Here is a 17,540-nt window from a genome sequence, read left to right on the forward strand (position 1 = left end):
TAACTGCGAACAAAAAACGAGATAAATGATTCATTTTACTGAAAGTTTGATGATTTTTCTGTATCCTAGACATACAGGCCTAATGTAGTGCATTACTTTATATCGAAAAGTTAGTCTATTGCTCTTCTCATGTAGAATAGATGATTTTAAGAGGAAGAATTATATTTTTGTGAGAATAATTTAATATGATATAGTAGAACCTCCAATGATGGGCACTTCTAAACAACTGTCATTTTTTACGTTTCAGTAAGCGACCGTTCAGCTGTTTTGAATGTACTGTATTTGTATTCATCCGGCAGAATATAGTCTAACTCGGTTTAAAGTTGCCGAATGAATCTTCAGGCACGATTCGCTGATTATTTTAATGGTTTCGTTAAAAGAAATAAAAAAATAAACTTTATTTCCTTTAATGGAAGGTTAAAATTTAATTAGTTTTCCTTATGGCAAATAGCACTTAATTTAATAAACCAGAATTTATTAAATTAGCGTTTAGGCCTATAATAAAAATTAGGACGATTTACAAACCATTTAATTCATTAAAAATATTCGAATAAAGCAAGAAAATATACAGAAATGCTCAGTAAAAGATCGTTTTCATTATTTAGCGTCATTTATTTATTCTTCCTTCTCTACTTCTTGGAAATAGAATAACTCTTTTATATCCTAGCGGATCATTGACATTGACAAAGTTTAATGATAGGTCTACTCGAAAATGCGGAAGAATGTTTGTAGTAAACATTAGAAAATATGGGAAGAACTCTTAAGCCAAATGAAAATTGAGCAGTGTTGTTGCAGTCAGGTCACGTGCGACATGCCAGTACCGTAGCTGATTACCAGATCATTGCTCTTATATCGTAGCTTGCAACGTATCTGACATTATGAACAATAAAACTTGGCAAATTTGGCGTTTCTTTGAGCAGAAGGACAATGAATGTGTACAGTTGAAATGTCAGGCTACTAACTTCATTATACATAACACTACATTATTGTATATATTAGTTTATACTGTACAGTATATACTATATACTATATAGTATAAACTAATATATATCTATATACAATAATATGGTGTTATGTTTAATGAAGTTAACATATATATCATATATTTATAATGGATATAAATATATATGATGAAAATTGTATAAATTGGAGTGAAGATAGAGAATGGTCGAAAGATCAGAAGGAATGATGTTAACGTATCTTCTTGTAGCGTTATATTTGTATAAGAAGACTGGAAAAAAGAAAATATTTTAATAAATTAATAGTTTATCTATTTTCTTTTGACTCTTTTTATTAATTCTTTTCATGAATGAAATAATATCTAAATAGAGGGTGAAAATGATGATTCCGTTAATCTTTTTAACTGTCCAGTATCGATCGGAAACGAGATATGTCTAAAGAATACTTGTCTTTTATCTTCCAGATGAATTTTTAGAGTATTAACGAGTCTGAAATTGTAACGTAAATATCATCTCCTGGTTTTCGATTTCAGTATATGATGACTCCCAAGGGCCAGTTAGTGTCATATTCCGTGTCTAAAGGCGACTTAACGGGGATAGAGCTTCTCTTTTGCAATCAGATTATTCAATCAATCCTCTTCTAGTAACAGATTTTATACTCTAGCGATTTGGAAAGGAAATACTTTTCCGGATACAGATAGTGATCTGATGTTTGCATTAAAAAAATTAATGAAATCTGTGAATAATTACTTGATATATTAGATTCTTCCTGTTTATAGTTACCATCAATATTAATATTTTTCTTAAATATATGTGTTAAGGATTTATTAGGAAGTGTGTGTTTGTTTAAAACGGTTATAGCTCAGTAGAATAGTTTATAAATTATAAATTTGGAACAAAAATTGTTAAAAACATCAATCAAAGTCCCGTTGCGGTTTTAAACACAAGTGATCTAGGCTTTAGCTTAGGGCTTTGCGTTTTAAAGCCTCAGACACACAAATATAGGCTACTGTTGATAATCCATCTTTGACCGGTACTTGGAATTTAGTAAGGCTTGCAGTTAGGATCCTCGATATCAAGTATCGTGTGATACAGTTTTAAGTCACATAAACTTATATAAAAGGGGCCTCGAAAGACCACGATAGAGACGTAACGCCTCGCACAACAAAAATTGTTACTATCGAAATTGGATACAATTTATGTAATTCAAAATTTGAGAACGATTTTTAAAAACGCAATTTCTCGGTGTTAATAACGTCTAAATATTCGTTTACGTGGCTTAATTATATTTTAACAGGAAGTTCAATTTAGATAGGATTATTTATGTTTAGCTAATTAATTGTAAGAATATATAATTACAAAATTAGCATACAATCTTAGAATTTATAAAAATATGTATAATTAGTAAAAGTTACCAGTAACGTTGAATTGTAGAAATTTGTAATAAAAAGAAGTGAAGGAACTTTCTCTTAAATTAACTAGGAGTTTTCTAGTTAACAATTCAAAACAACGTTGTTAACTGAAGAAGCTCAATTACTTTAAGCGGAACTTTATAGCAACTTTTACAGATGGTGGCACGTTATCCTGTGGGCAGAATGGGCGATTGCCTGGGGCCCCCACCAAAAGGGGGCCCCAAACCGATCTTTTATAAAAAAATTTTTCCCTCAAAAAACCCACTGAAAGAAAAATGTTCGAAGTCAACACTGTACGTGAAGCCCTCTAATTTAAATTTGCCTGGACTCCATGAAGCTTCTATAACACTATCTTTTCCTGTATCAATCATCATTTCTAGAAATACATTTAAGATAGCTTACAAAATTTTACATAATATTTCCTACCATTATGCATGAAGATAACAAAAGATTTGTAGATAAGTGTTATAGATAACACTATAACAAAGAAAATAACCTCCAGCGAATAACAGTCATTAATAATGCTCCCTTCTTTACATCTTAGTAGCGTGATTGTCGTTTCCACTAGATGACTTTGCATAATTTCCGATTTTGATATTAATCTGGCGGATAGACCGGATAAAGAATGACGTGGCGTCATTTCTCACGTTACTCCACTATCTATGGTTGGCCTACGAACGATGCATAACGATTACCGACTTCTCGACCACTCTTATGTACTGTACCCTTTAATATAAATATTCCGTTGTTGTCATATTCAAAATAGTTACATATTCTTTAATAATTATATTTTATTTATTTTCATTAGCATTTTTTCCATTAAAATGTAAGAAAAGTAACGAATTTTGAGACAAGTTTGAGATGTATCCTGTTGGCATCGTAATGGTTCGACTGTTTGACTATTGACACGCTCCAGCGATGGACTTTTAACCTCGGATCGTAAAATAGATGATATAACGAGAACCTACAGAAACAAAAGAAGTTATTCTTTCTCGACTGTCAATCGTGTGAAGAAATATGTTGCAGATCTGGTTATAAAATACTTTAATTGGCATCTGATAACACGTCATAATTCTTTTAGTTCATTTTACTGCCATTTGTTTTAATTATGCATTTCGAGTGAAAGAATGCTTTAATTAAGTTATCCATAAGTTTCTATCATATAAGACAAACCTGTTTAACTGGTGAATTGTTTACTTTTAAATTACAAGTACAAAACCATTTAAGTACGGCTGTTCAGACTTTCGTTTGTAAAATTTTTCAATGGTCTTGTAAGACATTTCTTCGCAAAACTTCATTTTTTGTAGATTAAATATTGACAATATTAAGTTTTACGAATTCCTCACGATAGCTTCTTTCCACGCATACCTTAGATTCTCGAAATAATTCAATATGGTGTAGCCTAAACCAAAATTTAGATAACCATTCTATGCCATCCATCCTTACCATTGGGCAGATAGTTAGCTACTGTTAACTATTGTTAATGTCAAAGGTTATAATGCTTAAACTAGGCTTTATATCAAGAGCCATTTAGCCCCGAGATATGGACCTCAAAAACATTTAACGAATTATTCGTTCCGGTACATTTCTCGCGTATTAAAGGGAAAAAATACTCGTTTTTTTTAAAAATCAAATTTTATTATTTAAAAAAAATAATTTTTAATGCTGTTTTGGTTTTCTTAATATGATGAGCCTCATAAAGGTAAATGGCCCGAGCCTCTCTCGAACTCTGAGAGGCCCTGGTTTAGTGTAAGATAGAAGTTAAAAACAAGGTCTAAACTAAAGCTTAGACCTTGTTTCTGTAATTAATTAGTGATTATTTATATCACAGGTATATTATATAATTGAATTTTATTTCATGTACACGAACTAAAATAACGTTTTTTAAAAATTACTTTCGTTAAATATTTAATTAATTACATTAATTAATTTTGTTATTTGCTAGATACAAAACTGTATATCCAAATTAAAATTAGTGCAAAACAAAATTGATATTTTATTTAATAACAGTAGGTAGCAAAAGAAATGTTTTATAGAGTTAAATTTATTTTCTTATGTTAGCCTATTTACTTTTTATTTTCTGTACATTAGATTTTCAAATTAATTTATTATACCTGTATTATCATCTGGATGTTTCCAGTCTTAATTTTTAATTTTCATAAGTAAATTTAAATCAAACAAAAATTATATTCTACGAATGATTAAAATAAATATAATTTGATAACTTATAAAATATTTATAAGGCATTAATATTTTATTTCTAATTTATAAGATTTTAGAAAGCATTAATAAATTAATTTATTAATGCTTTCTGATTTATAAGATGTCTCAAGTGAAATACAATGTCAATCATATAAAAGTCAGTTGTAAAGCTGAATAGGAGTTATAATGTGATGAACTAACTGATATTTTTAAGTGTACACATCAATGCATTCTGTTCAATTTACTGTAGCATTCATTGACTATTTTATTTCTGTAATTTACTTACACACAAATTTAAAAAAAAAAATTAATTTATTGAGGCTATCCGGGAAGCAATAGATGTCCTCCCATATGTTTCAAGGTCCTTTCTGAATTATGTCGATTGCCACGTGTTTACTCTGTTACCAAGTCTCATTCATGGCATTATGTTTTCGTTCTTCTAGATATGAACGAATAACAATGATTTAAACAGGTTATTCAAACATTGACAAACAATTACTCTAATAGTCTAACGAGTAACTTTAATAATTTTATTTATTTCGTCGGCATTGTAAATTATTACTTTAAAAAAAATTTTTGTTAACGTTTTCATTTAATTAGGTTTAACAATAAATATTTGTGCCTAATTATTGTATTTGTGATTACAAGTAGTTTATTAAAATATAGAAATTATAGTACTTTCAATTTCGATTAAATTCATATCAAATTATGTTTAAGCAATTCCTTACGTCACTGCACGTTTGACCTTGCAATTTAACATACCTATTCGTGCATCAACATTCGACTTGTACGATACCTCGAAGTACTGCACTGTACGTGTTACCTCTAAAATAATAAAATTCTTTTCTGACGTTACATCTAGAAGCATCGTAATATAGCTTACTGCAGCATAAACTATAATAATAATTATTTCTTAAACATCGGAATAAATATACGAGTACATTAAGAAACAAGATTTAAAATACGGAATACGTTTCAGGTTCGCAAGTTTCTGTAATAAACAGTTTAATTATTAATACAGTAGCGCAGACAGCAATTAAGTTTGATAGGCGCTAACAAATAAAATTTAATTACGGTGGCCACATATATTCTTACACTTTATTGATAACAACAAAAAATTTATATAAACATTATATTTAAGTTAAAGGAATTTAATTTTTTTAATTAAAATTATTATTTTTTGAGGAGTTGTAGCGCTTTGTACTCTTCGCTACATATTTTAATAGTGCCGAGAGCCATATTTTAAGAGCCAAGTGCATATTGAAAATCGAAAAATTTCGCTCTTCTTCGTTAAATATAGATGTTAGTCGACGGAAGAAATAGTCATTGTCTTTTTTTTTTATTATTATCGTATTTATATTCTGCGCCACATAAATAATTTAATAGGTTATACATTCGGATTTCTGCAGGTTTTAATATGGCGATTCCAATAATATCGATCAAGGTCAATACCTGTACATCGATGTAAATACTGTATAAATCTCCCTAAAAAATTCAACATAATGGAACTTTGCAGGTCGTAAAATACACATTTCTCATTTTATAATATTGATAATTTTTCTCATTTTAAGATATTACTGACTCAAATTGCTAAAATATTTATTTATTTTTTAAAATTCTAAAACTCAAGAATGGTAGAAATATCCAGCATTATGTTTAGCATAAATTGAGATTTCTTCATAAAATCCATATTTAACTTTATAAAAACTCAAAAATAGGTTTTAGTAGACCCTTATGAGTATTTGGAGCTTGTTTATTGATATTCGAAATTATTCACCTGAAAAAGTTTTCTTGGATTAAGTTAATTTACAAGCGAGCACACTGCGATTGTGACACTGCCACAATGCCGGGCGGCAATTTTTAATCATATTTTAAATTTATTTAATTTAAATTATATGCTCTCCACCTCAAATTAGTAGTGTTTTGTCCCAGTACATCATACTTTTCCTGTTAGCAATAGAGTCGTTCCGGTCATCTAATACCTTTCAGGGGAAAATTTTTAACGTGAAATATGTGACTTCCGGTTTGTATTGGAAGTTCGTATATAGTTAATCGATTCCTCCTATCCCTAAGCTTTTCATATCTAGTTTCGGCTTTCATCTATCTAACTGCGTTCTCGCGATTAAGGAAGAACAAATAGACGGACCTCGGTGGGAATTTATAGGTCTACAATTTTTACAAATTGCAGCCCAATAAAACTTTACTTTCTACTGTCCTTAGAAATTGTATTATTGTTTTATTTTTAATTGGAATTCTTAAAGGAGGGGAAAAAAAAGATTTTTAGAAGAAACATTGTAGTTTCAGTTAAAAGTCTCTCATTATTCTCCTTTCAGAGTTAATTTATAAACTACTTAATTCTGGTAAATTAATTTAAGAAAAAAAATTTAAATAACTGGCTCGATACTTAATTTAAATAATGTTTATAAAAGGGTGTTTATATAGAAACAATGTTGCCTTCTCTTTCCAATAAAAATTTGAGGATAATTATTTTCGAAGAACGTAGCTATTTTTGCCATTTTTTGTTTTTAATCTTTGATAGGCTCAGGTAGAAGAAATATTAAGGCCTCCATCACATAGAAGCACGTAAAATTTAGTCTTTTACATATATATAAAAAAGATTCTATATGATTCAAAAGCTGTTTTTATCGGTTATATTTACGTATTTTTGTGGTTTTCGGGAGAGGGGTAAGGTCCCACGTTTGATTGTCCAAGCCCCTTTCTTACTTCTTTCAAGCTCTGGTTATTTGGATTTCATTTTGTTTAGTATTACATTTTAAAAGGTTTCTATCAATAGTACTTTTGATATTTATAAAACGATTTTATAGGTCTGTTTCATCATTGTTTTAGGAAAAAATAATAATAATTACGACATTTCTATACGTTTATCTTGAAATTTAGTAAGGATTAGTAATGCTTGTCAGCTTTAGTAAACTGCAATTTTTATTTTTGCCTGTTTTAAAATTGCTGCTGATGATGATGGATTACTTAATAATCTTTTTATCTGATGTTAAACAATCGTAATTGTCTCATAACTCCATTTTTATATTTTACAGAAATTTTTTCCATATAAAAAATAATAAATCAACCATTGCTTGCATTTAGAAAACCTTCAGAATAGATAATAAAGTTTTATGTAGAATAAACAAATTTCTCTTCAGCAACAGACTCGCGGCCATTTTTTTCCCGTCTAAATGATAACGGAAACGGGAAGTAAATCTTTAAAATAACGAATAAATAACGTAACTTATACTTAAAATTGTACTTTTGTACATACATTTATTTGAAAAAGTATAAATTTAAAGTATTATATGTTGCTCCTATAAACAAAACAAAACCTTCGATATTCAGACGTGTCTCTGTTATAAAGTTGGTGTTTTGGTTTTCGAAATGAATATTCAAATGGATTTACATATATTTCAGAATTAGTAACTACGTCTATATTACCACAGACGACAGTTTAAATTGTCGGTCGTAAAAAAATCTTAAAGATGTGTACGCGTTTATTATTCCACCGGTTCGTAGCCTACATACTGCTGATAGAGACAAATGATAGTTTGGGATACTTTATTACTCCGGACAAGAATACCGAGGTGAATAGCATTAATAACGAAGTGGACCAACAACGAGTCACGTGAGGCTGTCAGCTGATTAATTTAATAGAGTCGGCAGTAACAAGAAATGGCCGACAAACAAAAATCGATCATAATACTCAAAGACGCGTTAATGAGATTCTATTTTCGGCAAAAACGAGTTGCGAATAATTTAATTCTTTCATTCTCTCGAATATTGTTGCAGAGATGACGACTACGTGTGTTGGTAATCACATATATTACGAACCTCCGGACGATTTAGATTGGGAAGTGGAAGATATCGTCGAATCGAAACCCACCGAAGTCAGAGCCGATTTACGTCCTTATACACCAGAAGAGTTCACTAGCGCCATTCTTGCCCGGTCGTGTGCTGCGGGAGAAGGAGAGGGCGTGGCTGCAACTACTATCACAAATCAGACCAGTGGGGCCTTACCTACTACGGCCTGTTGCGGGCCCACTATCAGAGAAGAGAGCAAACACGCCGAATGCGACTACGCTTCTTCGCCAATCATGGGTCGCAGGTGTAAGGGAAATATCGTCGGAAGATTAAAAAACATAACGGTGAGTATTTTTCCGTTTCCTTCTTTTATTGTTATTATTATCGTATTATTTTTTTTCTATTATTTTTTCGCGTAATTTGCTTATAATTTAAGAATTGGTAAACGTTTATGTCGATAAAATTAAATGATTTTTTTGAACGGTAGAAGTAATTACCGTTTTTTATGGCATATAAAAGGCAACTTTGATCCAGAAAAAGGCTAAAAAAATTGCTGGCGTCTTATATGTGATGTTTCGATCTTCAGTAGGCTAACGAATTCCCGAAACGGCCTTCAATAAGCTATAGGTAAATACATTAAATACTCTTTTCCGGAATATTCTGTGCTGAAAGGGGTGCGCCTTATATGCGGTAAAGTACTGTACAGTAACAAGGTTGTTATTGATACATCGTTAGAGAGTCTAGAATATTTTTGTGTAAGTGAAATATTTTAAAATAATAGGGGAGCTCGGGGCAAGTTTATCAAGCGCTTTTTTTAAAAAACAAATTAAAAGGAGACTTTGGTTATAGGTTAGGCAGTTGAGTTTTATTGGTGGCTTGTTGAGTGTAGTGTTTTTATTGTTCTCTCCAACAAGCGTAGTTGAATTATCAAGCAAATTTTCATTTTCGTTGAATTCCATATAATATTTTTTTTCCATTTATTGAATTGGCAGGTTTTGTTTTATATCTNCTAAAATAATTATAATTTAGTAAAGCTACAAGAATATAAACTGAACATTCATCAAAAGACTAGACAATGAAATTAAAAATTCTCTAAAACAATTTTTAATAATTTTATTTTTCATTTCATCAAAAGTTACTCATAAGTATAATAAATATAACTTTTGCTATGAAGGCAAACACAAAAAAAACAAAATCAAATAGTATTGTATAATAATGATCTTAAGAATTGTTATTTGATTCCTAATTGACTAAGTAAGAATCAAATAACTAGTGCCAGAAAACAAAACAAGATACTTTATCAATGACAATTAATCATTATAATGAACTGTACTTTGCTCTCATAAAGTATATTTATAACTTACAATGGAACAAAAATAAACACAGATGATAAATATAAATTCAGACAGTGGGAAATTTTGTGAAGTAAAAAGTCTGGATTAAATTTTATTACTTACTTTTTAACAGAATAAATATAATATTATTTAATAGAAGTCTATTAAATTTTTATAGGAAGTTTGGCCTAAATTTTTCTGGAATATCTGGCATGACCAAAGCCACAATGGGCTTGAAAAAAATTTTTTAAAAGTTTTTATAGACCCTTCTTAGTACCAGCAGTGCAAAAAGAGTTAAAAGAAAAAACAGTAAAAATAAAGCATTGACAAGGCAAGTGTTAATATAGAGTTCTCACAGAAAGATATTGAAAAAAATGAATAAAATATTCTTATAATACTGAAAATATTTAGATTATAGCATATAATTCAGCATGTATATGAAATAGTAATAACTTAAAAATTAATGAAATAACTTTGCAAACTATACAAAATCAATAATTTATAAACTTCTGTAATTATATATATATGTTGCAGTCAAAACCCGTTTTTAGTTATAACGCGTTTTAACAAGTTGAAACTAGTTTATACTGAATGTCTTTGTTAAAACTCGTTTTGTCTAGTTAAAACTAGACAAAACTAGTTTTAACTAGACAAAACGAGTTTTAACAAAGACATCCAGTATAAACTAGTATAAAACTAGACAAAACTAGTTTTAACTAGACAAAACGAGTTTTAACAAAGACATCCAGTATAAACTAGTTTCAACTTGTTAAAACGCGTTATAACTAAAAACGGGTTTTGAGTGCAACATATATATATAATTACAGAAGTTTATAAATTATTGATTTTGTATAGTTTGCAAAGTTATTTTATTAATTTTTAAGTTATTACTATTTCATATACATGCTGAATTATATGCTATAATCTAAATATTTTCAGTATTATAAGAATATTTTATTCATTTTTTTCAATATCTTTCTGTGAGAACTCTATATTAACACTTGCCTTGTCAATGCTTTATTTTTACTGTTTTTTCTTTTAACTCTTTTTGCACTGCTGGTACTAAGAAGGGTCTATAAAAACTTTTAAAAAATTTTTTTCAAGCCCATTGTGGCTTTGGTCATGCCAGATATTCCAGAAAAATTTAGGCCAAACTTCCTATAAAAATTTAATAGACTTCTATTAAATAATATTATATTTATTCTGTTAAAAAGTAAGTAATAAAATTTAATCCAGACTTTTTACTTCACAAAATTTCCCACTGTCTGAATTTATATTTATCATCTGTGTTTATTTTTGTTCCATTGTAAGTTATAAATATACTTTATGAGAGCAAAGTACAGTTCATTATAATGATTAATTGTCATTGATAAAGTATCTTGTTTTGTTTTCTGGCACTAGTTATTTGATTCTTACTTAGTCAATTAGGAATCAAATAACAATTCTTAAGATCATTATTATACAATACTATTTGATTTTGTTTTTTTTGTGTTTGCCTTCATAGCAAAAGTTATATTTATTATACTTATGAGTAACTTTTGATGAAATGAAAAATAAAATTATTAAAAATTGTTTTAGAGAATTTTTAATTTCATTGTCTAGTCTTTTGATGAATGTTCAGTTTATATTCTTGTAGCTTTACTAAATTATAATTATTTTAGTCTGTGTATGTGTATTTTTTGTATATTATTGTATATTATTATTTTGTTTGAGAATTGATATATTTTATTTTATTTATTGTTATTTTAAATATTTCACTGATAACCACACCACAAAAATGCAGTAATATTTTTAATTTTTTAATGATTTTGGTCAATTTTTATCAACTTTCTTCAAGATTGAATAATGGTTTTTATTCAAAATGTACAAAACATGAATGTATTTCTGATGAATATACTGTAATTTAAACATGATCCCAGAACAAAAAATTTGAAATGAGAATGCCAGATTTCTGAATAATACCTAATGAATAAATATGCAATGACTGAAATCCCAAAAAAAAACACACAAACGAATATGAACACCTAAAAATATCTAAAAATGCATAAATGAACTAAACAGATAATGAAAAATGTAGAATAAATACCAACAATGATAAAAATAGAAATAAAATTAAAAATATGTACAAAAAAATGCAAAATAGGTAAATGTATGTTTGGTAATTTCACTGAAATTGTCTAAAGCAAATTATTGAATATTGATATCATTGTATTTCTTTGAAAGCCATTAAAAAAACAAATAAAATTTTTTGGTACAGATGATATAGAAAATCCAGTTATATTTATTAACTCAGTAGCATATAGTATCTCCTCAGTAAAATCTAGAACGGTTTTTTCCTCTTATTGTCTGATATTACCATATTTTAAAATGCTTAAAATAATTTTAATAAAATTATTTTTAAACACTATAAAATGCATTTGAAGTAGTTTTAATGTTTCAAAATTAAATTCTGATTGAATATTCTTAAACTTGAAACTTAATTTCTTATACTTATATAAGCAGTTATAAAATGATTAAAATTATAGTTGTTGTTATATTTTGTTCTTAGAATTCAAATGAGAGATGAAAACTTGTAATTATAGCAGTTTTAAATTCTTCCAAAAAATAAAATTAAGAGCTTTTGTTTATTACTATATATTCAATTCTTAACATTATTATAAATATTATAACCTCTTACTTCCTAAGTTTAAAGAAATCATCTGAAAATTTTCTAAATTTGTTAAATCTATTTCTTCCATATTAAATTACCAGAACTACTGTATTTGTGAAATTCAGAAATAGCATAAAAATCAGTCAGAAATTTTTTCAAATAAAGTTACTGTATCAATGCTATACCAAGCTTTAATTTTAAACTTTAACATTTATCATTTTCCAGTTTCTGTCCATGATTAAAGATTTTCAGTGTTCATGTTTGAAATCTGTGAACACTGTTGAACATTTAAAAGTAAAAAAAAATATAGTTCAGTAAAACATGCATATTAAAATTAAGTACTAATTCAATAAAGTATTGTTATAGTAATTTTTCATTACATGAGTTAAAGAATGGAAAACTTTTATTTTCTGAATAAAATGTTATTGCTGAAAGATTTGTCATTGTTAGATGTAGTAAATGACAAATTGAATGTTGGCAATAAAAAAATCCTTAAACCAGCATATAATAATCTTTCAACTTTTTTGAATACAAGATACAAGCATTTTAAAATAAAGAAAAATAAGTAATTTAATGTAAGTTACATCTCTCAGAATCTCCCACAGTGGCATGATGTTAGATATTGAGCAAATGAACTGGGATTGATTTTCAGTATTGGATAGTTTCTGCCTGTTGTGATCTGTATAGATTTGAGATCCATTCAGTCTCCTTTCTAATTGAAAGCTATTGTAGTGTAGATTGTTCATCCTATCCATTTAAATCATAAACAGGCTAGGTCATAATCTCTTGATGTTTTCAAGTGGTACAAGATGTTCAAGGAAGGTAGAGAAGTCATTGAGATGAACCATGCTCTGGTACACTATCTCCACAAGCTCTGTATTCACTTGATATGATGCCATGTGACTTTTTCCTAGTTTCTTGACTAAAATTTCCACATCATGGTCACCATTTTCAGTCGATCAATACCATAAAACAAAATTCACTGCAGATCCTGAAGGGATCAACTTTAAAGCATATTTCAAGGATTAGAAAAAATGTTGGCATAAGTGCATTGTAATCAGAGGGGATTATTTTGAAGAGGATGAAATAAATTTTGATGAATAAATTCAAGTCTCATGTTTTATTGAACCATTCCTGATACTTTTTGATCACAGGTATATAACTTATCTATAACTTGGATCTATATTTTAGCTATTATACCGTTTTGCTCATTGAGAAATAACGTCTTACTAAATTCAGTAGTAATACAAATTTAGATACTGCCTTTTCAACTATCACTACAAACTAAATACTGATGTAAATTAACAGATTATGATAATTTAAGTGTATTAATTTTATCTGGCATGAAATTGAATCAATCAATATCTATCAAAAAATTATATTTTCCAACTATGAATGAATTATTATTATTATTATTAAATAAGAAGTTAAAATTCACATAAATGAACTTATATTAGAAACAGAAACTGTAAATTTAACTTATGAAGTAATAAATTCTTTCCTTCAAATATATTTTATAACAGATTGAAAATTATATTCTTAATTAATACTAACAAATTAATTAATACTTTAATTATGCAGAACAGGGCTCCCAATATGATGGTAACAATTAGGGTTTCTGAAACGGGATTCCGGGATCCCGGTTGTTTTTTTAACCCGGGAAATATCCCGGGAAATCCCGCAAATTTCTTAAAAATTCACTTTTTTTCTTATTTTGTGTTAAGGTTGAGGAGTTTTGCAAATAGAAAGCATAATTAACTCATTCACTGCCAGAATACATTTGTATTTATTAATTTTAAACCTACCTATTAGTTTTTTTAAATTTTTGCTCGTTATAGCATGTCACAAATGGTCAATAATCAATATATAGCTTATTTGTGGCATGACTATAAAAATTCTTTACTTGTCGGAACCTGTAATATCTGGAATAATTGTGCTTACGCTGTCTTGAGTTTTAACCATGCCCAGTAGCTTCAATAAATGCCTGACGCCAGATTGTGCAAATTGGGCAAGGATACAAACGAGTACAAAGTCTGCAAGTATGAAGTTTTTCTTCATAAACCTGATTATTAAAGCCAAATGAATTGCCGAATTATCGAGCTCTAAGCTTGATGCCGCTATTAAAGCAGCCAAGGTAGACAAATCAAGAATACTAGAGAGCGAAAGAAGTACTACAATCTCGAAAACGAACTCGAAAGCTTCCAGGCTACAGGTGAAAAAACACATAATATCTGTCTTCTCTTAAATGCATTAAACACTATTCCAATCACATCAATTGAATCGGAAAGGGCATTCTCGGTGGCAAGACTTTTCATTACTAAAATAAGAATTAGAGTGAGTTATCGGAGTATTGACCATCTTTGCTTTTTAAAATCTTATAAAAGTTTGCAATATTTTGTATTATATTTTATTTAAAAAACGAAAATTACCTTCTAAATTAGAAGTTCATTTTTTTAATTTTTAACTCAATTCAAAACATTTTTTTTGTTGTTGTTGTATGCAGTTTCCAGCAAACTTTAATTAATTTTTTTCTATTTGTGAAAATTTCTACGTTATTTAAAGGTAATTTTTATTATAGGCCTATAGACCTAACACAGCATTATTAATATGATTTTGGAGGTTACAGAACTTTAAAATTACTTTAAAAAATGGAAAATAATTATATCATTTGATTTCAAGATATTTTGTATACCTTAAAAATAATTAATTCTATCCCGGGATTTCCCGGGATCCCGGGAAACAGTTCACTTTTATCCCGGGATCCCGGGAAAAGCAAAATACCGGGAAATGAGAAACCCTAGTAACAATCTCTAAGGGGTAAATTCATCTATCTGGAGTCAATACATTACTAGGGGTTGTTTGGGAAAGTGGACTAATATATTAGTTTTTTTCTATTATACCTTAAAAATATAATAAAAATAATAATATATAATACTAATTTATATAACTTTACACTTTAGTGAAGTAAAACATGCAAGTTTAAATTTTGATTTCTTTAATACTAAAACATTAATTTTTATTTCAATTTATATCAGTAATAAAAGAGGTCAGTAGATTTAATTTAATTTTAGAAAAGGTTGACAATCCCTGATGTAGACTATTATCAAAAATTTGTTTGTATAGTTCTCTAATAACATCCACATATTTTCTAGGAGAGTGAGATCAGGTTATTAAATATCCCATCCAGAATGTTCTGCAGCAAATGTAAAGGTATGGCAGGGAGTAAGATTCTGTTGGAAGAAAGAATTTTTCTTATCAATTATTGAACTAAAAAGATTGAAAGATTTTTTTCCAAAAGACTGCACATTCTTTTGAATTTGAATTTTTATTGATAGAGACAAGATTAGTGATAACAATGAACCAAAAGGTTATATCATTAATGATTTGTCTTCATATTAACATTGGAAAAATACATCTTTTCAATTCTATAGTTGTCTCATCCATCATGCCAATAGTATTCCAACTATCTAGACTATTAAGGTTAGATGTGTTTTCTATGGCTAAAATGTACTCATGCCATTCATTCCTCTATGTCCATTATTTTTCAAGTCATATTTGATTTTTCTTTTTATCACAAATGACGAACTTACGTAAATTTTTTGAAAATTATTCATTGTGTATTTTTTTACATAGCTGCGAATGATAGATTTACATGTATAAACATTTAATTCTATTTTAATTTTTTGAATTGAATTTTCTAATTTTTTTTCAACTTCTTTCTAAATTTTTATATATGTGTTACTCTCTTTGATTCTTTATTTACTAAGTTATTATACAAGTTTATAACCATTTTTAAGTAGGAAAAATATGTACTACAAACTACTTAATGAAATAAAATCAAAATACTTTAATGGAGCACAAAACTAAAATTACAGCTAAAATACTACTTGCAAGTGCTTTGGAGCTACACTCATCATTATCAAAATTAATTTTAAATTTTGTGCTCCATTAAAGCATTTTATGTTGAATTCACTTTAAAATGATCTTACAACAGTTTTATTGCAGTTTCACTAATATTTTAGGATAACTGTCCACAAAAAACCTTTATCAGTATTGTGTTCGTTACGACCGAAGACCTCGGTGGAGGTCGTAACGAACACAATACTGATAAAGGTTTTTTGTGGACAGTTATTACTCAACACATTGTTACAGTTAGAAGACGTTTGTGTTATTTTAGGATATTTTAAGGTAAAGAATGCTATTTGTTAAAATGATAATTATTGTAATAAAATATATAAAAACTTATAAAAGATGATGAATTATCTAGCACAGATGAATTATGAAAATATGTATTATGTTAAATCAATAGAAACATAGGTGGGACTAGGAGAAAGATAAATTATACAAATTAATAAATTAAGCAGTGCATGAAAGTGTCTACAATGTTATTTCTTAATTATTAAAGTATCTTGAACAAAAATTCCAAACATTTTTGTGATACTTTGTTATATTAAGTCAATAATTACAATTTTCTGTACAATATAATTACACAATATAAATTTTTGTTCTACATCCATGCTCAATAAAATCTTTGAAATTAAAATGGTGAAAAATTAGAATGGTTTTGATCTTCCAAGAATTCTTTTATGTTAGAATGAGTTTAATTTTATTTAAATTCTTTTTATTTATCATTGAAACGATTAATAAAATGAGTCTAACTCCAGAATTTTTGCATAAACTCTATAAATTTTTGATTCTTAGTTTTTGAAAGTCAAAAATTTTATAGATGTACAGCAAAATATTGAAAGATTTCATCTTTTTAAAATATTGTATTATATATTTGTCCTCTTTTCATTAAAATAAATAAATATTTTGAAAAATAATTTTAATTTCAGAAAATTATACTTCCAAATTAAAAATATGAATTTCATCTCTAACAAACTTATATTGGGAGATTTTATAATATTGACTTTTAAATGAATGTTAACATTTTTCATATCATTTCTTCTAACCTCATATAACATGGTAGTTAAGTTAGGTTCAACTAAAAAATACCATGTTATGCAAATCTGTGCTATATGAAACAAAAAACTAGCACAAAACAAAATGTTAGGTTCCAAAAGTTGGAAAAAGTATACTAATCTTTCTCATAATTAAGAGAAGAATGCTCATTAAAGCAATCAATAATTAACTAACAGTCACAATCAAAAATATTGCACATTAATATTATTATTTT

At 28.0% G+C, this 17,540-nt stretch overlaps 1 protein-coding gene across 1 annotated transcript in view; it reads left to right on the forward strand.

Moving 5' to 3' along the window:
- The window catches only part of LOC111639717, a 134,567-nt gene that overhangs the window by 92,860 nt on the left and 24,167 nt on the right, over window positions 1-17,540 (forward strand). The window contains exon 12 of the mRNA XM_023385655.1: window positions 8,369-8,724. Coding sequence (XP_023241423.1) covers window positions 8,369-8,724 — 356 coding nt within the window. The remainder of the gene's footprint in view (window positions 1-8,368; window positions 8,725-17,540) is intronic.

Source organism: Centruroides sculpturatus, unplaced genomic scaffold (assembly GCF_000671375.1).
Source record: "Centruroides sculpturatus isolate CEXI.00-Female unplaced genomic scaffold, Cexi_2.0 scaffold1328, whole genome shotgun sequence".
Classification (NCBI taxonomy): Eukaryota; Metazoa; Arthropoda; class Arachnida; order Scorpiones; family Buthidae; genus Centruroides; species Centruroides sculpturatus.